General features: G+C 39.1%; 1 protein-coding gene across 8 annotated transcripts in view; it reads right to left on the reverse strand.

The window, feature by feature from the left end:
* The window catches only part of LOC130908431 (microtubule-associated protein 4), a 128,233-nt gene that overhangs the window by 48,143 nt on the left and 55,106 nt on the right, over positions 1-24,984 (reverse strand). For 7 of the 8 annotated variants that reach the window (XM_057823840.1, XM_057823844.1, XM_057823843.1 and 4 more), the window contains 3 exons: positions 14,723-14,842; positions 14,309-14,500; positions 5,034-6,440 (listed from right to left, as the gene is read on the reverse strand). In XM_057823840.1, the coding sequence (XP_057679823.1) occupies positions 5,034-6,440; positions 14,309-14,500; positions 14,723-14,842 (1,719 nt within the window). The remainder of the gene's footprint in view (positions 1-5,033; positions 6,441-14,308; positions 14,501-14,722; positions 14,843-24,984) is intronic. The other variant, XM_057823849.1, reaches the window with a different exon arrangement.

The raw sequence follows: 24,984 nt of genomic DNA on the forward strand, positions 1-24,984 counted from the left end.
CATACAAAAAATATAACATTTCGCTTACTAACATAATATGTAAATTCTTTACAACAACCATACTTACTGACAAATCTTATCCAAGGATCATATAAGCACAACATTACAACGTAGGCGTCAGCCCGAGATGTCGTGCAGCCATATTGAACTAGCAAGAAAGCAATAAACCATGTCGCAAAGCGACCACAAGAGTTCGCTGTTAGACAGCACAAAAAAACCTTGCTGTAAAACTTACCAAAAGGCAGAATACTGTCTGAGCGGGACATGTGCGTTAATTGCGTCAAATATTTTAACGTGATTAATTACAAAAATTAATTACCGCGCGTTAACGCAATAATTTTGACAGCCCTAAAAAAAAATATATATATATATATATATATATATATATATATATATATATATATATATATATATATATATATATTATATATAGAGTCCCCACTGTATATATATATATAATTTAAAAACAATTAAAAACCCAATTCTTTTCATCTGATTCCGATCCTCTGAAAAATGGCTTCATCGGCCAGATTTCTGATCACGTGATTGGATCGGATCATTCACAATTTGTATTTTAAAATTAAAAATATATTTTGATGGAGTTTTGCTTCGCAACTAATGAGGCCATGTTAAATTGGTGCTTACAGAACATTTTTTAACCATCTTGCATGTAATGACAGTGTATTACACACAAGTGCAGAGGATCAATGATGCAATGTCTTTCACTGTTCCTACAGCAACAATAGTGATTATACGTCTCTGTAACAGCTGCCACATCTTGCCACTTCGCCAAAGGAAATATACGCCTATTAAAATAAACAATTTGCCCTTTTGTAACACTTCATCTGGAGAACAGTACCTTTTACAGAATATATAGAAAAGAAAATCATTTCTTAACAGCTGAAGCCATTTTTCAGTCAGGAAACGGTGTAAAAGAAACCACAACATGACAAGTCCGTTTGCAGAGTACAATTTTAGCAGCTGAGGCGGAAATAACAAATCCGTTCATAAACCAAACAAATGATCAACATGGTTTGCCTTCCTTTAAACTTTGACATTAGTTTATATAGTAGATTTTGACTTGCATCTTTATCGCTCTGCTTCCATTAATCTCTTTATCTTCCGCTTTGTTGATTTTCTGCTTTCGATAGTGTCTGTTCTAATGTTCTTTCTGCAGTTGGCTCAAGTGGACTAAAGTATGTTTTTTTGTTCTTTTCCACATTTATGTAAGCTTCTCTCTATCTTTTCATGCTGACAAAGAAAATGTATTAGGAGTGGGTATACTGTAAATTTGTGTGAATTTCAAGACCGCGCTTGTTTAAAGAAGGCCCAAATAAATATTGTAAAGAACCCATTTTTATTATTTTTTTAGGCATTCTGGAGGTTAAATTGTATCTTAACCAAATGAAATAAAGGATTAAAATAAGAGGTCGACGGATGTGGAATTCACAAATGCCTATGCCGATACCGATATCCAAAGCGGATTTTGTAAGCCGATATTTGAGGACGATATTTTTTTTTTTTTTTTAAAGCACGTGGATTATAGAGGCAATTTAAAAAGTTTTTTTTTTTTTAACAGCTTCAAATTTACAATGATAACCGCAGATTTAAAAGATTAATTCAGTCTAGTGCTACCAAAGCAATGAACGGAGCACTTATTCTTATGATTATACATGCTCAGCAAGAAAAGTACATTATATTAAAAAAAATCAAACCCACCAGGACAAGTGAAAGTTGAACAGGATGCTCGCCATGGTAAAGCTAATGCTACGCTAACGCTACAAGTTACATTTGCAGCATGGGTGGGCAAACTATTCCACAAAGGGCCGCAGTGGGTGCAGGATTTTGTTCCAACCCATCATGAGGCAGACCTTTCACCAATCTGGTGTCTTCTAAGTGCAATCATTTGACTGCAGTCAGGTGCCTCTTGTTTCCACTGAAACCTCATTGGTTTTACTGTCTATGCTGAATAATTTGGATCAAAGACCAGGACCAATGCGGCCCTCGAGGACCGGTTTGCCCACCCCTGATTTAGAGTGTAAGGATCACTCAGTAAATAACTTAAAAGGCGAAAGGAACATTGTATATTTTCATGCTAGATAAAAAAAATAAATAAAAAATAAATAAAAATCTTACAATATTTACAAAACTGGCAAGCCTCATTTCCCTTCTGTCTAGTTTCGACATGTGAAAGTTTTAAAACTGTTTAATCATTTAAAGATTAAGTCAAGATTTTGCCGATTCAGGAGTATTTTAGATAAAAAGTTACAATGAAGTTTCGCTACACCAGAGTAGAGTTGTCCCGAGTAGTCGACGTTATCGATGACGTAAATCCGTCGACGAGCACAACATCCCGTCGACAGTTAATGAAGGGTTAAAAAGATATATGCGTGGAAAGGTCAGAATGTCGGACGCTCTGTATGCAAGTGGCAAAAGCAGCACAAAGCCAAAAAAGAGCACCAGAGTGTGCAAAACATTGACTTATTTCAAAGAAACAAAGGAAGGTACACTCTTGTGTCCTGTCTCTTCAATGCCAAGCTTGGCTGCACGTCGGCCCTGAATATATACGTAAAGTGCCGTCACCCAGTTTGTAAGTCCATCTAACTAACTAACGACATGTTTTATTGAAGTTTCTAAGCCTGTCGCGATATGCAATGAGTCCATTTATCGCACGGCGAATAAAAATGAGGGCGGAAATTTTCACGGCTACGTTTTATCTTATCGCTGCGCGCGTGCGTGTGTGTGTGCATACATTGGTGCGTGCGTGCTGATGGCATATGAGACTCCAGTTCCTTTCTCTTATCAACACGCTGTAGAATTAAAGTTTAGGCATACAAAATAAGAAAACACATCTATATTAAACACTGTAACGTTAGCACTACTACACTGAGGTGAATGGGGGAAAAAGGGATACCTACTTAAGCCTGCTATAAAACATGGGCAGTCGTCTCATGAAAGCAAACTTGCGGTTAAAAGGTGACACTTCAAAGAAGAAAAATCGCTGGTTAACAGCATTTGCAAACGAAAAAAAAAACCTATTACTGACACTACATGCAATGACAAAAAGTTCTTTTTGCGGAGTGTAAAGTTGAAGTTAGTCGTTTAGCGAACGTACTTCCGGTGAACATTTCAAAATAAAAGCATGTCATGTTCGTCATATAAATAACGATTTCTGGAGTTAATCCCACATACTTCAGAATTCAGATTCTACACTAAGAATTTATGAAAAATCTGATTGTCAATGAATAATTATTATAATTATTATAATACTATTATATATAGTACTATACTATAATATTAATGCTAGGCGTTTTTTTAAGAATTGTTTTGAATCATGTTGGAAAGGCGACGTGTGTTCGGAATCTGTTTACATTCCATTCTTTTGTTAATTTTGTGTCATTAGTTAATTCTATCAGCATTTGAACTCACTGTTTATTTGTGATTTATTATTGATATTTAAGTGTTTATTTGTACTTTAATAAATAAGTTGTGTTTCAAAATGTTTTTGTGAATTGATGAGCGTAAACAAAAAATTCATTGCTAAATTAGTAAAAAAAAAAAAAAAATTTAATTATTAGATTAGTCGACTAATCGTAAAAATAGTCGGCTGACTAATCGGGAGAAAATTAGTCGTTTTGGACAGCCCGACACCAGAGTCTTCTTTAGAAGTCTACTGCTTTAAGATGGTGGCTGTTTACTAACGCAGGTGAGTGTGCCATTTCGCTTCCAGTTCTCTATACATGTGCTAACACCGTCGAGTGCCATTTCGCATGTAGTTTCATATACATGTGATATCTACCATAGCATCATATGGGCGTAGTTTGTAGCAACTGGGTGCTCTTTGTAGCGGCTGTCTGCTGCAGTCGGGTATAATTGTTTTAAGCTGCTGCAGGGTCCTTCTGGGATCCTACCGTTAGTCAGCAGCGGCAGCAGTTGCCCACATAGATGCCTGATCAAAATCCTTTTTTTTATCGACTTATTCTTTTTTTTGTTAATCGGCCGATGGTTGAGGTTGGAAAAAGGTATATCGGCTGATATCAGCCGGCCGATATATCGGTAGACCTCTAATTTCAAGATGTACTTCGAAATAGGTAAACTGTCACAAGCAGTGCTTTGACTTTTCTGATTTATAGACTGAGATGCTTTGAATTTTGATTAATTTCTATATCATTTTCATCAAAATTTAAGTTGACATATGGAGAGCCTTAACTTAATACATTGTATAAATGGCAGCACGTGGATGCACAGGTTGTTTTTTTTGTGTATGTCCGTTTAGTCAGATAATTAAACCAAATTAAAAATTTTCTGCATGTCAGCATATGTAGTCAAAAAGAAAAAGGGTCACTGACCTGTAGCGGCGAGGTGTCGAAGTCAGCAGTCACAGCACATGCAAAATAAAACATACATAATTGAATATTTGACATTTCGTAAAAGATTTTTTTTTTTTTGAATGAATGTGTAAATATTGTATTTCAAAACAGAGTTAATAATATCACTTCAATCATGATTCATTTCGAGTGGTAAGAGACAGGCTGCTAGAAAAGACAAGAAAGTTAATAGACACAGGAGGAAGGAAATCGTGACATCCAAGTCCTTGATTCAATGGAAACATCACACAAAAATATCTGGATTAATGAAACATCAGCAGGCAAAAAAGGTTTGGTTTTAGAAATGACAGAGTAAATCCACTGAGGAGATAGTTTGCCTGACTTGTTAGTAGCATCATACCTGATATCAGAAAGATTGTTAATTACGAAAAGAGTAGTGCATTACAAAAATTTGATAATCTCAGATTAAAGTAATGCAATCCACAGCCTTAAAATCATTAGTCACACACAAACACTCTGAACTGAACATGACAAAAGTCCTCTACCATCATTTTAGTTTCAGTATCTCCATGCAAGACATAATACAAATGTGATTCTAAGAAACATTTAACAACCTATATTGAATTGAAATACCACGCAACATGCTAAGAAATAGGTATAGTTTACTCTACAATTACAGTAACTGCTATTTATTCCACAACCAACCTTCTATGATGGGGGAAACCACACTTGGTTGTTCCACGGTATCAGCAAAGCTGGGAAAGAAGGGCTTTGCTGCAGGGTTAAGGCCAGATGCTGGAATTCCAATTGAGACAAGTGATGGGGAGGAAGAGGGGCTGATAGTTGGAGATTCTTGGGTAGTGAATTTCTTTGCCTCTGAGGTGGTGGGACTCTTAACTGAGGAGGAGGATGAAGAACGAGACTTCTTAGATTGGGTCTTGTCTGACTGCTCATTTTTGTGTTCCTTTATTTGGAATTCCTGTGCTGTGGTTTTGGGGGAACGTAGAGGGGCTGGACAAGGGCTGTCAAATACCAGTCCAGCAGGTACAGAATGAGTGGAAGTGCTCATATCACCGAAATCAAATTGCTCACTGTTGCTGCTAGTGTGAGAGTTATTCAGGAGCCATGAAGCATCTGAAGGGGAAAGGGGTGGGGCCGATGCAACCACATCACCGTTTGGGGAAAGAGCCAAATCTGGCCTAGACGGAGGGGTGAAAGCAGAAGTATCTACCTCAGGTATGGCTTGTATAACAGGCTTTTGGATGAAACCAGAGTTGTCAAACATCCCACTGTCAACCATATCTCCCAAGTTGGCATTTTTAGTATCAATTAGCACTTCAAATGGTTCACCAGGACTAGGGCCTATGTGAAAGGAGTCAAGTGGCCCAGCACCGGTCGAGGAGGGCATAGTGAATGGAGCTGCGGTAGCTTTTAGCTCGCTGTTCAAGACCAGTGGACTGATGGAAATTTTCTCAGGAGCCAATATACCATGGGATAGTGGAGAAGGCACGAGGCCTTCATCCGTGAAGCTCTCCTCTTTCCAAGGGGTCTGGCTGGTATTAATATCAGCAAAGGAAATATCCATGCTTGTTCGTGCTGGACTTTCAAGATCCTTCATAACTTCTTGAGTGATTTTAACTGTGGATGAAGAAGCAAATGGCTCTGGAGACACTTCCCACTCTTCAGGAATCTTCTTCCTGCTTTTGCCCTTCTTACCTCGTCCGCCACTTTTCCAAATTTGCTCCTCCCAGCCAGCGTCGCCACTATCTCGTTTCGTTTCAGTCCTTTGGTAGAGCAATTCTCCTGAAGGAATATTTTCTCCCTGTGAATGCCCTTCAAGGTGACCCTTGCTTTCGAAGTGTTCATAAGAGCCCTCGTCTTTCTGTCTCCTTTTCTTCTTTTTCTTCTGTTTTTTGTCCGATTCCTCTACATCCCTTTCATCACCTCCGGCATAAGGAGTGCTTTCTCCACTGGGCCAAGTCTTAGGTGTGTCATCGCGAATCATTGCAAGATTGTTAGCATGACGACTGATCACAGATGTGACACTGGGGCTGAAAGGGAGGTCTGTCGATAGGCAACCAGTCAGGTCTGGCCAGCAGTCACCTAGAGCACCTTGTTGTGGGTGAAGAGGGAAGAGTTTAAGGTTGGGGTTGTTAAGTAGGAGTCTGAAAAAAACCTTATATGATTTCTGCACTGTTCAGTAAGAATTCATTTTACTTCATTTTGTTTCAGACTTGAAGAATTGCTTCTACATTTGACAATCATGAACATCATGCATCAGTTAATGCCCCGTTTCAAAAATATTACCTTTGAACGTCTAAAATCGACCTAGCTTCCGTAGCTCCAGTGCACACAGACACAAATACACATTCATTAAATACAATAAGTGGGGCACCTGTCCAGTACCATACTTTACAGAGATTCTCTGGAGGACTGCAAGTTCAAGAACAAGGCTACCAAATTCTGCTGCCTGTGCATTATAATTGGGAGAAGCTGAAAGGTGTTCTCTGGAGCTTAAATCCTGTTCTACACAACCTCATTAGGTTGAAGAACAACATGGCAAAAAATAGCTAATCGCTATGAGAAATGGAGTACAATTTCTAAAATAATAGAAGACAGTGCAGCAATTTTAAGTAGATTTTGTCAGTAAATACATGTCCAATTGGATTAACACAGTGTGTGCATCTGAAATTTAATGTCATTCTTCAAAATTACATTTTAATGACAAAATATTCAAGCAACATCAGGGAACTTTTCAACCTTCATAAAATATTTTCATAACATTTGTGATGCTATGTCGACTGAATATTAGTTGACAACTAGCCACTTTCACCTGCACTAATTAACTCTGAGGAGGGTGACAGGAACCCTGCCACACAAAAAAATTACACATGTACTGACTACTTTATGGTATATGTTTAGAGCTGAAATGATTACTTGAATAGCTCGAGTAACTCGAGTTTAAAATTGATGGAGGAATTTTATTCGCCTCAAGGAATCGTTCAATTTTGCCAGCTCTAAGCATGACATTTTGCCTGGACTACTTTTAATGCGGCACAACGAGCTGACATACACGCTGGAAGAAAACAACCCGGCCCCGGCTACCCACAGCCCCGCCGATGCTTCCGCACCCCCCAGCTGGACACCACGACCAATGACCGCCCCCGAAACCCGGGCTGGGCACCACCGCGCGACCCGCCTGCCTAGCCCTCGCTCCACCAAAGGCGTTTACTCATACCGATTCAAATCATTCCGAATGGAAATTTCACATCAGCTGTTTACATGTCACTTCATCTATTCCGATCCAGCGTTTACATGTGTCTGCCTTTATTCCGAAAGGACGTTTGATAACTGCCGTCTGACATGCGCAGATTAATCAAAACAAAGCGTCACGTTGCAAAACATGGAGATCGATCGTCAGATCAGCTGCTGTTTTAACTTTTCGAGTGGAAACAAAACTTCACAATGACACGCCGTTCATTTAAAAAGTTGTGTGGGTGCGCTGTGCGTGTGCTTAGAAGCCATGTTGCAAGTGACATTACTTACGTCACAAAGTGACGTCACCACGTCAGTACGGCGCATGTGCAGAAAGAACGCAACCAGACACCATTCCGCTTCCCTGTTTACATGATATAATTTTACTTCTAATCGGTTTGGGAAAAGGAATATTCCACCCCTGTGAATCGGAATGAAATTCCATTCGGTTTGGGCCTGTTCATTCCGAATGAGGTGTTTATATGGAACACATTTATTCGGTTTGAACAAATATTCCGATTGTAATTGGAATATTTGGCTCCATGTAAACGTGGCAATTGATGGATAAAACACCAAGTAGCACTGATGCCTAATGTGATTCAAGAAAGCAGGTTTCATACATTTATTTTGAACACTGCAAAAACTGAAAATCCTATTAGGACTTACAATTTAGGCTTAAACTTAAAACTTAACTGGAACTTAAAAATAGCTTGACACAAATGGAAATTCCAGTTGAAACACGTGGAGAAAAACAACTTTTATGTGATGTGTGTTATCAAGCCGACTGACATTTTTAGGGAAGAAATTAGGATTTTCTTTTTTTTTTTTTTTTAAATAAGATATTAAGTTTTTTTTTTTTAAAGTGAAAGCAGTGAATTTGATATTTTATTTTTCTAGTAACATCTGAGATGCAATTGTTGGCTGTTTTCAACAATGTACATCTAGATTAAAGACATTGATTGTCTTAAAATGGTTCAATATTAGGTGAAATGGCTTGTTTTCTATTGTACATTTATAATTGCTCTTTACCTAAAAAATGTTTTATCCAATTACTCGATTAATCAATGAAATTTTCAGTAGAATACTCGGTTACTAAAATATTCGATAGCTGCAGCCCTACAAACGTCACCTCCTCCTTTCCCCGTTCGTTATAAAGACAGAAGTTAATGCGAATGCTTTCGTGTGAATTCTGCATAAATGACAGAGCAACAAAAGAGACAAAACGTTTTATCCAAGGAGACGAAAAAAAGAAAAAAGGAGGCTACCAGGATAAAAGGACACTCAAGAAAAACATTGGCCTGGCTTCCACTCGCTGGCGTGACCCCAACAGTCACCTGGACTCGTCAACGAGTCAGTCGCTTACTAGTTCGGGTGAGGGGCGAAGGGCCATTGGGAGAATACATTACAAAATCTAACGTGTCTTATTTTCATCATCGTCATATGATATTGCTAAGCCACAACTGGATTTATTACCTCATCACTATTCATCTTTCAACAGGCACTGGAAACAGAATTGTCGTACAATCCAACAGGCAACCGGGCAGGGATAACCCTACCACTTTTGTCCAAATGTGGCGCTAAAATCAACCAAAACTGAAAGTTCCCTAGTGTTGCTTTAATTAAACTATATGTAATTAAAATTCTTATTTCTAGCACTATTTTGGATAATTTAGGAAAAACTACTAGGTTTTGATTATATTGCCAGTGATCTTCAAGATCAACTTCACTAAATGGAATAAGGTATCAGGGCACGCTTATTAGATTGTCATTTGATTTGAAATTGAAAAAGGAACAACAGATGTAAGAATTCAAAAAAAGTTCAATACAATGTTGAAAACACAAAACTGCCCAAAATGTCTCCATAAGCAACTAAAATAAGATGAACAGGCTGTTATTGATTAAAAGATGGATGATGATCAAGGCTGTTTTTTCTTTCACATAGTGTTCTTCCATTAATGCTGTATGTAAGAAGTATGTGCCAGAACCACAAAAGATAAAGCTGGAAGATTCTGCAAGTGGACAGTCTGACATTAATTCCTGTAATGTGAATTTAAAATAAAGTTGTTGGACATTTATCATAATAGGATGCAGCAGAACAACAACTAGCGCAGAAAGCTCTCCTATGTAGGATAAATACAACTACATAGCCAAGCACGGAAACACATGGAGGCAGTACTAGAGGCCATTGCAACGTTGGAAACTGTATACATGACAGCATCAGATGTGAATCCACCTCAAGCTTGATGATTAAATCTGATCTGTGCTGGTGTGCGTGTGAGAGGAAGAAGCTTTCAAAAAGAAGGCATGCAACTGATCTATGTAATTCCTCCAGTGGCGCAAACAACTATAGAGAACCAAATGGGACAAAGAAATATGTATACCGTATTTTACGCACTATAAGCCGCCCCTAAAAGCCTTCAATTTTCTCAAAAGCCGATAGTGCGCCTTTTAATCCGATGAGCCTTATGATTGATAAGTAATGATCAATCATGGCATGACATTCCCTTTAACGCAGCTTCATCGAGTGGATGCATAATGCATCCCCAACAACGATTACTACTGCGCCTTACAATGCGGTGCGACAAATATATGTAAACTGTTTTAAAATTGGCCATTCATTGAAGGTGTGCCTTATAATTCGATGTGCATTGTAGTGCAGAAAATACGGTATAAATCTTTAAATACTTAAATGTGTCATTAATTAAAATGGGAATTAAATAAAAGTGTCATTAATTCATTAAAATACTTGTCCATTTAATGTTAAAGAAAAAAATCACTATTTAATTGCAACACATATTTTGCTCCCAGGTTCTAAGTGGTATTTCCTAGCTTGTTTCGCCGCAATGAATTATAAAAACACTTTTGTTTCCCAAAAGGTTTGGGTTTATGGTCACTACTTCGAAATTCTATTTTTCATTTTTCTTTACTGTTGTACTTTGTAATGCTTTTATGTATATTTGTATATTTTCCCCCTTAATTTATAAATTTTGTTTGACCTGAAACACAAAGAAATGACATTTGACAAATATTTGCAGCACAACTAGGATGTAAAATCGGAAATTTTTAATATAGCCTCTAATTTTTGAAAATTTTATCTGTCAAAGTCGCCAAACAAAGTCAGTGTGCGGTACCAGAGATCCAGGTTTTTGAAGAGTTGGAGGAAGAGGAGGAGGTTGGAATTTTATGTTGGACCGTACATGTATTAGCCAGAAGCTAATCAGGATGCAAACAATGCGGCCAGGCTACCTGACATGGAATGGAGACAAGACCCATCGAGATTACAAGAATGGTAAGATAGAGGCTGTTATTAATTTTATGATTTGAAGCATGTCAGGTAAATAAACCGCCTACTATTGCCTGGGATAAAAGAAAAGTTTTGACGAAACCCCGATCATGTTGTGGAATGAACAGTAGAAGCTAGCGACGTTAGCTTTTATTTACTTGACATGTTTCGGCGAATATTTCCGCCTTCGGGCCCTCCGACGAATGCGGAAGTATTCGCCGAAACATGTCAGGTAAATAAACCACCTACGATTGCCTGGGATAAAAGAAAGGTTTTGACGAATTTATAAGTGCAGGCAACTATGATCAGGGATTGCCACGAGTTAGCTTTCGGCAAACGTCGCTAGCTTCTACTGTTCATTCCATAACACGATCGGGGTTTTGCTTCGAATTCCCTTTCGGCTAACGTTGCTACCTTCTACTGTTCATTCCACAACACTTGGCAGCTCTGCTTTGACAAAGTCATCAGTCATCTATCAAAAAAAAGAAAATCACACTTACTTTTTTGTAAATCCTTGATCATAAGCAGACCAGTTGAGGAAGCAGGCATCTTCGAAGGGTTTAGCAGAGAAAACTACTCGATGGCGTGAAATTCATTTGCTTCGTGCGAACGAAAGATGTCCATTTACGTGCCCTGCTTTCCTTCGGCCACTCATTCAACTTTTCTTTAGATTGAGAGCAATACATTGCCACACACCGCCGTGGCATCTTACCAAAAGGCAACGCAACAATACTGTTCTATGGCGGACTTCCCTCGCAGTTCTCTGTGTGACGTAATTTCCGAAGATTTTCGAAGATTGTCGAAGAAAAGCATTTTCATTGTCAAGGGCGTTGCTATAGGTTAAACAAAGAATCTGGAAGGGTTGCGTTAAAAAAAATAACTAAAATATACTTATAATTGTTTAGCCATTTATATTATTCAAAAACATGGTTGGCCAAACTTACGTCATGAACATTTGGTCTTTAAGCCAAAATATCATGGTTTCACGGTATTGCAATTACAGCTCTAAAATGTGTTACTTTGAGATGTCTGGGTTTAAATTATATATATATATATATATATTAGTGCTCTCAAATTTATCACGCTAACGGGCGGTAATATGATGTTTTAATTAATCACGTTAAAATATTTGACGCAATTAACGCATAGGCGGAATGACCCGCTCATGCATTGCCTCAAACTGATTACAATGACGCCGTTTTTTTGCACATTGAGAGCTAAGAGGCAGAGAAAGGCGAGTGGACCCAGGCGTTAATTGGACCGCGCCGTTTATTATACATAAGCTTCGGCAACTCCTTCACGACAAACAAGTATCATCAAAACATGTTTTACCACCGCTAGACATGCTAAACATGCTGGAGTTAACTCTCGTAGCTGGTGAGAAACGTTCATGACAGCGTTTACTAAACTTTAATTTTGTATAAATTAGGGCTGTCAAAATTATCGCGTTTACGCGTGGTAATTAATTTTTTTCATTAATCACGTTAAAATATTTGACGCAATTAACGCACATGTCCCGCTCAGACAGTATTCTGCCTTTTGGTAAGTTTACAGCAAGGCTTTTTGTGCTGTCTAACAGCGAACTCTTGTGGTCGCTTTGCGACATGGTTTATTTTTTTCTTGCCAGTTCAATATGGCTGCACGACGTCTCGGGCTGACGCCTACGTTGTAATGTTGCGCTTATATGATCCTTGGACAAGATTTGTCCGTAAGTATGGTTGTTGTAAAGAATGTACATATTATGCTAGTAAGCGAAATGTTCTATTTTTTGTATGAGACGCTTTTTGTTTATGTTTAGTGAACCTGTATAGCGTGCTAAGCTAACGTTGTTGCTAATGCAACGCTTGTGTACTTTTATTTTTGTAGTTTTATGACGGTCTGAAGAGGACAATGGTTTGAGGCTATTTTATTAATAAATCAGATGAAAAAGGAAGAAGTCTGATTATTAAGGCGTCGTTCACTAGCTGTCTAGCTTTGGAAAAAGTAGACACTTCGGAGTGAGGACAGCATAGACAGATTTAAATGACAGTAGAGTGAAATGCCCACTACAGTCCTTATGTACCGTATGTTGAATGTACCAATGGGTTTTCCCATTGGCAGTGTATGAAATACTTGTTCTCCCCACTGTATATATCCATCTTGTGTCTTATCTTTCCATTCCAACAATTTATTTTACAGAATATATATATAATTTACAGAAAAATATGGCATATTTTATAGATGGTTTGAATTGCGAGTAATTGCGATTAATTACGATTCATTAATTTTTAAGCTGTAATTAACTCGATTAAAAATTTTAATCGTTTGACAGCCCTAGTATAAATGCAAAGTAATATGGAGGTATTGCCTCCTTGGCAGCCACCTTCTGCGAACATGTTTTACATGTCGTTCGGCCCTCATCCTCTAAGCCGCGGCAGTCTTTAACTTTTCTGTGGCCGAAGTATTCCCATACCGGCGATTTCATTTTCTTCGATAAGGGGAAAGGTTCAGGAGTTTCACCTCTTCCAGCCATCGTGTGGCACAGCTGACTGACACAGAGCAACAACTGGTAGGGAAGGGTTGAGCCTTGCAGATGCAAGCAAGGGATTTCTCCCTGCATTTTTGGGACATAAAAAATAGCTAATACCCAAGGGACAGTATGATGGAAAATTTGGGGGGGTTTTCAAACAGTGATGTTTTCATACCACTGTATGCCTTGAAACCGGTAATTGGCACATGTCTAATTGATAATAATCAAATAGTAATGGTAATGGTGTTATACTTATATAGCGCTTTTCCACCTTTCAAGGGGCTCAAAGCGCTTTACACTACATTGCCATCTACCTACTGGTGACGCAGCACATAATTATATATGTTTTAACATTAAATGACCTGGTATTTTATTTACGTAATCAATGACACCTTTAATGAAACTTATCTATTTCATTCCTATTTTAATTAATTAATTAATGGAATTTATTTAAATATTTCATTCTGTCCCACTTGGTCCTCCATAAACAGCAGCAGTCATTTTAGAATACACTTTACACTTATAATGCGAAACATAATGGAATCATGACATCAGATTTGTAAGTAGATTAATTTGTTGTAGATTTGTTCAGTTGAGATAAAACTAAAGGTACCTCATTAAAGTAAAAAAATTAGATGTGCCTAATGTATGAAAATAAACTTGTTCATTGATGGTGCAGTTTACAACCCGGTGCACTTAATAGTCACAAAAATATGATACCTTTACTGTTAGTGTTGGTCGCTGCACTTGACCAATCTAATAACTCAAAAACCAAACCCATATTATTAATATATATTTTTTTACAGTTTTAAAATTTGGTTTATTAAGTCACAGCTCTTCTGACCGAAGTAAACACCTATAAGAAGTAGTAGGCTCTTACTAGCCAAGCAAATACTAAATGTCTATGACATATGACAAATATGCATCTGTTACCTGCTGACATATCCAGGGGGCTACGTGGAGCTTGTGGTTCAGGCAGCATGGGGCTATGGGACACTTTAGGGGCCTCTGAGCCAACTGAGGGTGCGGGCTGCAGAGGATCAGCGATACTTGGAGGCTTCTCTGGACTGAGGGATGCAATCCCAACCTCTATATTCAACCCTGGGCCCGCAGGCTTGGAGAAATCTGAAAAACAAGAATATAAAACAAGATGTAAAACATAATAGCAATGAGCTTGGGGGGTGCTGCCTTAATATCTTATTCCTCAGGCAACAAAATAAACTGCCCTGACTTGCGATGTATAAAATAGGCCTTTTCTCAAATATACTGTAGCTTCATATTCTTATTCATAAAAGACTACAAAAAATACAGACAAAATCTCCATTACTCTCATAAAATCTTTCGTACCTGATAAGAAGTCCGCTGCCAAAAACTGCTGTGGCTGATCATCAACTTTGTGTGGCTTCCCCTCTCCCTGATGCTCTAGGTGTGACATTGATGTCTGCCCTCCTGTGGTCAGTATACAACCTGCAGTAACACAAACAACATTGGAATAATAGTTGCTGACTGCATGCTTTTATCCAAATGTACACTGGGCATTACGAAAAAACATAAACCAACAGGTATCCAAACTCTCACCTGAAAAAAGGTCTCCCAAAAGATGTCCCTTTTCCATTTAACTGATTTTACAGGGATATTTCTTATATGTGGGTGAGTGCCTTTGTCTCAGTCTCCACTTCAGCCTCAGCTGTCTGAGCTACTAACACTTTGAACCCCTAGTTGCATACACACACACGCACACACAAAAACAAGACTGCTGTGCAGTAAGGGCGTCTGGGTTGGGTGTGACGTCCCGGGTCGTGGCCACTAGTACCTCCCCTTGCCTCTCTGACTAGCAATTGCCCTTACACACAACCCAGTCCACAACCATTGGTCTCGACTAGACCACAGGGAACAGACTCCCAACTATTTGATTCAATGTTGCTAGATCGAGAAGAGGAAGACAGACAGACATAGTGGGGAAAACACGAAAGGGAAAGGACAGTTGTCTTCGTCGTCATTCACCCGATAACGTGTTATTGGGGATTTTACGAATGAGAACCCGTAGGAAGGACATACATGACGGGAGGAGGGCAGAAAAGAGAAGGAGGGAGGCGCCAATGGCAATCCTCTCCCAGCAGCATCCACAGTATGACAGTGAAGCGAACAGACAGGATGCCAACCAAAGTCACAAACACTTCCACATACAGACATGCAAAGGAGCCATAAAAAGGGGCTTATTGTTTGGCTCACCAAAAGGCAAAAAGCCTGTTGGACAAGGTCATTGATTGATTATGAAACACTGAGGTCGGAAAGCCTATCCTGAAGCTTTTAAAACAACATCTGCTCTTGTTTGAGAGCTTTTCTGGGAAGACCAAAATCATTTTGCAAGAAAGCAGTAAACAATGCATCTTTATGAAATCACTGAAGTGGAAAGAATGTAAGCAAGCGGATGCTGAGCTGTCTTACTTGTTGACATCACACTAAACCATGTTGTTTTTTTTTTTAAGAAAAAAATAATAATAACTTGCGGTAATATTAGATTACATTTTAAAAAACAGTCAACAATAGTTTAACTTCACATCCTTGACCACTGATTAAAAAATGATCAAGTTCCATCATTATAGGTCATCACCAGGAAAAAAGGACATGATCTGCTACCAAACAAAATAATTAGGAGGCTGCATTATAATTCTGTGATTTGGTGTATAATAAACTGATTATAAAGCATTTCCCAGGAGCATATATCAAAGAAAGTATTCAACCTACACTATTTCCATCCCAGATTCGGAATGGTGCCCAGTGGTTAATTTTACCAGAATAATATAATCAGGGATAAGCCAGCAGGATAGTTGAATGCCCTCCAACTGACCTCAGTCTCAACCCTGCTCTCGCTATGCACCTTTCAGGGTTGCCATAGCACCACAGGCACAATGTGATGTATCACCAAAAGGACATTACAATTCTTAAAGGATGACAACTTTCCACTCTTATGTTCATTTAACAACATTTTATTCTTGTCTGAATCCCTTTGAATCAACAGTTATCCTTATTATGTGTAAAACACTTCATTCATGCTTTTGCTGTTACTTTCACTTGAAAGTAAGAGCAAAACATTAACTTCCAAATCTCAGAATCATTCATATGGAGTCTTTAGCCATTACTTTGTTGTGCGTGGATGTTCACATTCACACACATAAGCGACAAAGTACAGTGGTACCTTGACATACGGTCGCATCGACATCCGGCGTAAAATGTATCATTTGTCTCGACATTTGACGACATTTTCGAAATACGACCACACCATTTATGACAGCGTCTCAATTTAATTGTTTTCCCGCAAGACCCACGCACGGCGGATTTTCTTGTGAGTAGACATGTGCTGAATCCCAGTTTCAAGGTATACAGTGGTATGAAACATTCAAGGTTTCAAAACTGCAAAAAAATTTCCGTCATACTGTCCCTAAGGTATAAGCTAGTTTTTGTCCCAAAAATGCATAGAGAAATCCCTCGCTTAAAGCTGGAAGGCTCAACCCTCCCCCACCGGTTGTTGCTCAGTGTCAGTGAGTCAGCTGTGCTACACGATGGCTAGAGGAGGTTAAACTCCTGAACTTTTTCCCCCATCGAAGAAAACGAAATCGCTGGCATGGGAATTCTTCGGCTACACAATAGTTACAGACGGCCGCGGCTTAGAGGAGGAGGGCCAACCGACATGTAAAACATGTTTGCGGAGGGTGGCTGCCGAGGAGGCAAAACCTCCAATATGATTTCGCATTTATACAAAATTAAAGGTTATCAAACACTGTCATGAACGTTTCCCACCAGCTACTTTTTATTTTTTTATTTTTATTTTTTAAACCTGTCCTGTTCAGCTCTTTGACACGAAGAATAGAAGTCTAAGTGTCCGGTTGGTCTGAAAGGTTTTAATGTTATTGTGATCATACAACCTACCTCTGGGGTTATGGGGGAACAGAAGAAACAGAAACAACAACAACAAATACATTGAACGCGCAGCCCATCCCTCCTCCCGCAGCCCAGTAAAGGAGCAATCGTCCCCCCCCCCGGGATCCAGGGTGGTCCCCCGGGCCACCCGCGCACCCATCAACCGGCCTTCAGGGATGGCAAGAGGGGACGCACCACCAACCCCACCCCCACCCCCGTCCGCCCACCCGGCCCGTAAGCCACATCCCCCCAACTGGCACGTCACGCCATGCCACAGGACCCCCAGCGGCCCACCAAGCCCAGGGCAGGGCAGGGTCCCCTGCCGGAGCAGGCAACATCCAGCCGATACACCGGTGTCCAGCCAGCGACGGAGCGCAGGTCGGATACTCAGTCAGAGAAGAGAGGGGAAGGCGGAGGCAGGAGAACGCCGAGGAGCCACCGCGTGGCGATGCGGGATCGGAGCCCCGAGCTCCCCCCACTCCCGCGGCCGACAGCCCAGGCAGAGGGGAGGCCACGCCCCGGGAGCCACGCCATAGAGAAAAAGTGTGGGACCTACCTACCACCCTATTACTGTGGCTGCCAGGTTCCCGGCTGGCAGCCATTACCCAGCACCGTGATGGGATTGTGAGGGGTGGGTAGTGAGGGGAGGGTGTGTATGAGTCATACACAACCTGCTTTTTATAGAAAATGATTATTTTTGTTCTGATGATAATAATGTTGAGCTGTGGCTGTGGGTTTATGCTCCCCGAAAGGACTGCATTTATTTATTTATTTACTTCCCTTTCCCTGGCCACATTAACTAGATCTGACTGGGGGATCTTGAGGCGCTCCCAAGTCAGTGTCGAGATATAAACCCTCCACCTGGTCCTGGCCCGAGGTCTTCTCCCACCTGGATGTGTCTGGAACACCTCCCTAAGGAGGCGCCCTGGTGACATCCACACCAGATGCCCAAACCACCTCAACTGACTGCTTTCTATGTGTAGGAGCAGCTATTTGACTCTGAGCCTCTCGTGAATAGCAGCGTTTCCCATCCTTCTTTATAAGTTAAGGTGACAATTATTATTATTGTAACATCTGCGAGGAAATCAGCAGCCTCATCAGATTCTTAATCATTTATTTCAGAACTTGTTCAACACAATACAGCAGACGCCATCAACAACATGAAATGAGAAAGTAAAAACTCTGCCATACCTCTCTCATTCTGGTGTCAGTCACACAATGCGTTCAGGAACAGCATGCAAAACACAACCGCTACATTAGAACCCGATTCATTACACTATAATTATTATTCTGATTTGTATTTATAATTTATTTCTTTTGCTATGTGTGTTTGCCATTTCTAATTGTACCGGCAGTATTTATTAAGGATTTGTAATTCGTATATAGAGGTACCACTGTAATCGCAAACTGCAAGGCAGTTTAATTTTGTTGTTGTTGCAGAGTTAAACCATCTATTTCCATCAATATTTTAACTTTTATTCCCAAGTATTTATTGTACATTTGGATCTGATACACAACACAAGGCAATATAATGTGTCTGAACCTGCTCAGGAAATCTACTGTAACGTGATTACTAGGTGTGTTTTGTTGGCTTTACGTTTACTATTAATAAAAGATAAAAAAATAAAATATCGCTGAATGTCTATGTTCACATTCAGATTTGTGTTTTCCCTGTGTGCACTACATTACCACTTTGTACTAGCTCAGTTTAATAGCAAAAGTGTAGCTAGACATCATTGTTTCTCAGAAATTTTACCAAGATTCACATTTCGTGTAGTTTCACTCCACGCATTTGGTGCTGACCAGAGTTCAAAGGATGTGCTTATCTGCTAGTTTTAGAATTTAAAGCTTGCTCTAATTATCCCTAATCTGTCTTAATTTAGGTCAACCTTTTTTGAGTTGCTGCTGCTGAGGGACAATGTATCAGACAAATGGTAATGAATCACCAACATTTAATGATTGATTAAACTATCATTGATCATGGAGCACATACCTGGCACAAGCCCAAGAAATGAACGAGTGGAGATTTAAATCTCGTTCTCTGTACAATGACAATAAAGGCTTTCTATTCTATTGTGACCATACTTTTCAGGAGTGTGTGAGTGGGTGTAAAGCGGAATGTCATTTAATGAGACAAGGAATGACACCATGAACCCTGCCTAATTGAAATGCTCGCGGTTACAGGCATTTGACACTCAAGAGCTAGTTGCTGCTATCAGTGTTGTTTAACCACACATTTGATTAAGATCTTGAGGTGAACTTGTCAATCGCATTATGAGGTGTAAACAATGCAATTTTGGGAGCTAATTACACAGACACATTAAGTTGGCTTAGTTTTAGATATGATTATATCTAGAGATATTGCACACAGATTAAATAGCTAGTTCTTTACTTGTCATTTCCAGGTGAGTACTATTTATTTACTTATTTGCATGTACTTTCATGCAAAAACGATTGCATGGTAAACCTTTCCATGACAATATACTACTGCTAACAAAAACTGGCAAACAGCATGTAACATGCCTCGAGCACCATGCGTGCAGGGATAAGATCTTGTCATACCCAATGTGTTTCCTAAAAAGCAAAATAATGTGCATGTGAGCCTCCAGCCCTGAAACATCACAACACAGTACAGTGCTTTGAATTAAAACCAGCTTTTCCTCGAGAAGCAAGGTGCATTGGATATGACAGCATCCTTTCAGCTTGTGTGGTTCACGTGCATGTCTGTCTGGTGGAGATTTTTCTCTAAATTGAAAGAATAGTCATTCTCCCTTCAAAAAAATCATTTTCCTTGCCTGAAATAATGTGTTAGCATTTCTGGAAATAAAGAGTATCCATTGGTTTCATAGGTTTCTCACTCTCAACCATCTTTATAGCTATATGCTGTATGTTAAATTCGATTGTCATAATCCATTTGCTGCTGCAAAAGCATTTTTATGCCAGCAATTTGGTTTCCTCAAATTTGCATTTTAAGCTGCCATGCTTTTCAGCAAGTCATGGATATTTGTTTAAGCTGATTTGAGCATATCTAACAACAAGAAGGGTTGTGCCGTGCACATCAAATCCACGGAAGCAAACAGGTGCTCAAAAAGCTACCAATTAACACATCAACATAACACGGTTGATGATCATTATTGTGATTGACTTACATTTATACAACACACAAAGGAATGTTGAAGTGTTTCGTTAATATTAAGGTGAGTGCGGTTTATCTTATCTTAAGCTTATCTTGGCCCAAAACCATGTCAATATTATCTGATATAATTTTTAAAATGCTTTTATTGGACAATGTTATCGGCTACTTGATAATATCAGACAATTCTAATAAATTAGGTTAAAAAAAAATTTAACCATCGAGTTTACATAATTTCTAATGTCTTGAAAATTTACTTTAATGCTTTTAAGGCCTGAATTTTGACAAAATCTATTAACGATTTTTAATGCTTTTTAATGACTCACAAAAATCCTGCATACAAACGTCAGTAAATGCCCGGATCTCCCAAAAGCAGAATTTTACATGATGATAATGTGCAGTGTATGATTTTGCTAAAAATAAAAAAATCCTCATCAAAAAACTTAAGCTCTGTATTGAGCTATCACCTCAGAGTTATTACATTTTGTATAGATTTTTGGGACACATAGTTAGAGCCACAAAGAAAGGCTTTTTCACTTTAAACCCACACATCCACATGTGTGAAATTCTTAGACGGATTAAAAGTATTCTGTCAAGAGACAACTCAATAGAGTGCGGCTTTCGTTTTTTTTTACCCCTCCAGCTTGGGGATTAAACCTCCATATTTAAGTGAGATCCATTCAGCATTCGAACCAAATCTCTTCAAGTTACTTTGAACAACACAAACGATGCACTAAACCCAAAAAGTTACATCGTCATTCAAAACAAACAAACAAACAAAAAAAACAACCTATAAGCATATGAATGCACAGCCATCTGTATGACTGCCTTTCCACTTATTCTGTCCTCCTCTTTGTTCATTGAGTGTGTCTATTGCCTTGTCAGTGAGTCAGTTGTGTTATTGTAAATTCTGGAAAAAAGATGGTAAAATTCCATCCTCCTGACACTGTACATACTTTAGCTAATGCAGGGGACAGACCCATGTAATCTCTAAGCGTCTATACTGTATCACAAATCATGCTCCTTTAATTCATCTCGCCAGCTCTTTCACAACAGAAACCTATCAAAGGGCTTCACTGAACCCAAGAAATGACACAAGAGTTAAGCCTGTCGCAATATGCAATAATTCCATTTATCGCACGGTAAATAAAAATGAAGGTGGTAATTTTTCCGCTGCAATTTATCATCTCGCGTGTACGTGCGTAGGCCTGTCGCGATAACAAATTTTAGTGTGCGATAATTATTCTCATAAATTATTGCGATATGCGATATTATTGCCCCCCCCAATTTTTTTTAACCAATTTACAATAACACAGTGCGAATACAGTATATATTAATAGATCAAGTACACCCATTTAAACACGATTAATATTTACTCTTAAATTCAAATATACTTTTTAAGAAATCACAACTAAAAACAATAGACCCTGCCTCTTAAGTAAAAAACAACAATATTGATACCGCACAGAAACACAGAATAAATAAAATGTGTTTAATTAAAAAAAATTGCACTTAATAACTTAAGCATTTAGGAAAATGAAAACATTTCCCGTCATAGCTTCTGCAATGGTGTTCCATAGGAATGCAACTATACAGTTAAGTCATGGTTCGGTACGAATTTTGATATGGGGGACACGACTTTTGAGCCGATTCAATACATTTAATGCTCTGTAAAAAAAAACTTTTTTTTTTTTTTTTTTTTTTGCTAACGAGCAAAAATTAAATTGCCATCATATAAACATGCATTTTAGTGCATAATATTTATGTGCTTACTTCTTACTAATATGAAAAAAAATTGTATAAAAGTGCTGAGAACAATCTTTACTGTTTGTAAAGTGAGGCAGGGCACACCGTTGATTTCTACAGCTCTCTTAGCAGCTAGGTTTACTACATGAGCAAGACATCCTATTTATGGTCCGAATCCATCTGTGTCACGTACTGAATTAACAATATTTGCAACATTATCTATAGTCACTGGTATGGATTGATTTGGACTTCTTAACCTCATGTGACAAATGACTGATGACTGTTTAGAATTCTAGTATATGGACTACATGTCCCATAATCACTCTGGGCTCACGTAGCCAATGGCATGGACCGTAGCACATCTAGTTTGCCATTTCATGATATCTAGTGTGTGCGCGCAAGCGTATGACGGCTTTCATAAACAGGACGAGTTTGAAGCACAGCGCTCTTAATTTCATTCAGCTGTTCGTTGTCAAAGTGAGGTTATTCGTAGCAGCCAAGTCGGTAACAATGTTTTGGCGGACTTTGTTGTAAATATCCAGCGTTGTGCCGAAAAATAGCCGCCCCGCGTGAAATGTCACTCCTGACGGGAGCGCCCACACGTCAACAACACCGGCGCGCCATAGATGGTCCACAGTCACTCCGGAGCACTGACGCGGCCGGTATACGTTGACCAATAGGATATAATGGGAACGATTGGCTCTGGCGCTAGTTTTTGCCGGACCTGGAACGAAGATGCATTTTGCGCAGTTGGTAACGAACTTTTAACAGCACGTCTGCCGCACGCGCACACACACGTGCACGTGAGGCGATAAATCGCAGCGGAAAAATTACCGCCTTCATTTTTATATATCGCGCGATAAATGGAATTATTGCATATTGCGACAGGCTTATACGTGCGCGCACGCGTGTGCGGCAGACGTGCTGTTAAAAGTTCCTTCCTTGTTATAAACTACGAAAAATGCATCTTCGTTCCGGGTCCGGCAAAAAATAGCGCCGGAGCCAATCCGTTCCCATTATATCCTATTGTTCAACGTATACCGGCCGCGTCAGTGCTCCGGATAGACTGCGGACCATCTCCACCATGCTGGAGCCCGCCGGATGGTTTAGGCTATTTTTTTATTTTTGCCGGAGATGCATCCGTCAAAATGGGCGGAGCCGGTGTTGTGCCGAAAAATGTCCCCCCCGCGTGAAATGTCCACCCTAACGGGAACGCTTATTTATAACGCTTTATTGAGGTGAAAACATCAAATGTTTTCATGGACGCATTACAGTAATGGATTTACGACTGTTAAATCAGTTTTAAATAAATAGATTATGGAAAATACTAGTACTGTATTTTAGTAACAAATCGTGGACTGGGTCACATAACCATCATTGAACAGAAATGTATTAGTCTACAGGTTTTCCTGACCATATCCTAATGACAATCACACAGATATGACATTTATTAGCTCAAGCAGAGTAAAATAATACATATTCACAGTACAAGAAAATCGTTTCCATGTCCATCGATTGGTAAGAAAAAGCTGTTTGTACGAGTGACGTGTGGGTGCTCAATAATAAAATAAATAAATAAATACAATAAATAAAATAAAATAAGTGCTTAATAAAGCGTTATATGTAAGCGTTCCCGTCAGGGGGGACATTTCACGCGGGGCGGCTCTTTTTGGCACAACACCGGGCCTGGAGTCAACAGCCCAGTTGCTTTTTCACTGTTTAAACTGCGAACATGGACGAAGAACGCTCCATCATGGAGGTGGAAAGTCACAAAGTGATTTATGATGCAGCAGATCATCATTATAAGGGCAACATTAAAAAGGAAGCTGAATGGTGTACTATTATGTGTGATTTTCTGGCAATGATAACAAACACACGACGTGCTGACAACTTCGCTTTTCATTAAAACACTGCGCTAAGAACACTTCCCCAACTTGTGGCTCTCAGCAGTCGGCAGGCTGTGTGTCCGTCTCACTGCCGCGTCACATGAACAAAACAACATCACCATTGCGTTCAGGGTGCCTTGGAAAACATACAATCATAATATTACACATGGAACGCCATAGCAGAAGCTATGAGGGGAAAAGTTTTCATTTGCTTAAATGCTTAAGTTAATAAGTGCAATTCAATTTATTTTCTTGAAAAAAAAACATTTTATTCATTCGGTTTTTCTGTGCGGTATTAATATTGTTGTCTTTTACTTAAAAGAGGCATGGTCTATTGTTTTTAGTTGTGATTTCTTAAAAAGTATTTTTTTTTTAATTTAACAGCAAACATTTATCGCGTTTAAATGGGTGTACTTGATCTATTAATATATACTGTATTCTCACTGTTTTATTGTAAATTGGTTTAAAAAAAAAAATGGGGGGCGCAATACTATCGCATATCGCAATAATTAATGAGATAAATTATCGCACACTAAAATTTGTTATCGCGACAGGCCTAACAAGAGTAGTAATTAACATAATGATGCAATCATCATAACATGCCTTGTACATTATACTTTTTGATATTTGCCAACAGAGGCAAATATTTTTTCTGATGAAGTTCAACTGCTACTCAGACCATCTCTAATACGAGTGGAATTAAAATGCGTTTTATACGTCAGATAAAAGAATAACGCTACTAATTACCGTATTTTTCTAACTACAGACAAATTTCTGAGGTACTTCTGCATTTCCGCTTGCGAATTCCGTTTTACACTTTCTCTAACCAAAACAACAGTGGATCTGGAGTGGCATCACTCATCAAAATCCTCAAAAAAGTATACCACATCCATTTGCCATCATCACGAAATGGGAAGACAAAA

Source organism: Corythoichthys intestinalis, chromosome 20 (assembly GCF_030265065.1).
Source record: "Corythoichthys intestinalis isolate RoL2023-P3 chromosome 20, ASM3026506v1, whole genome shotgun sequence".
NCBI classification, from domain to species: Eukaryota; Metazoa; Chordata; class Actinopteri; order Syngnathiformes; family Syngnathidae; genus Corythoichthys; species Corythoichthys intestinalis.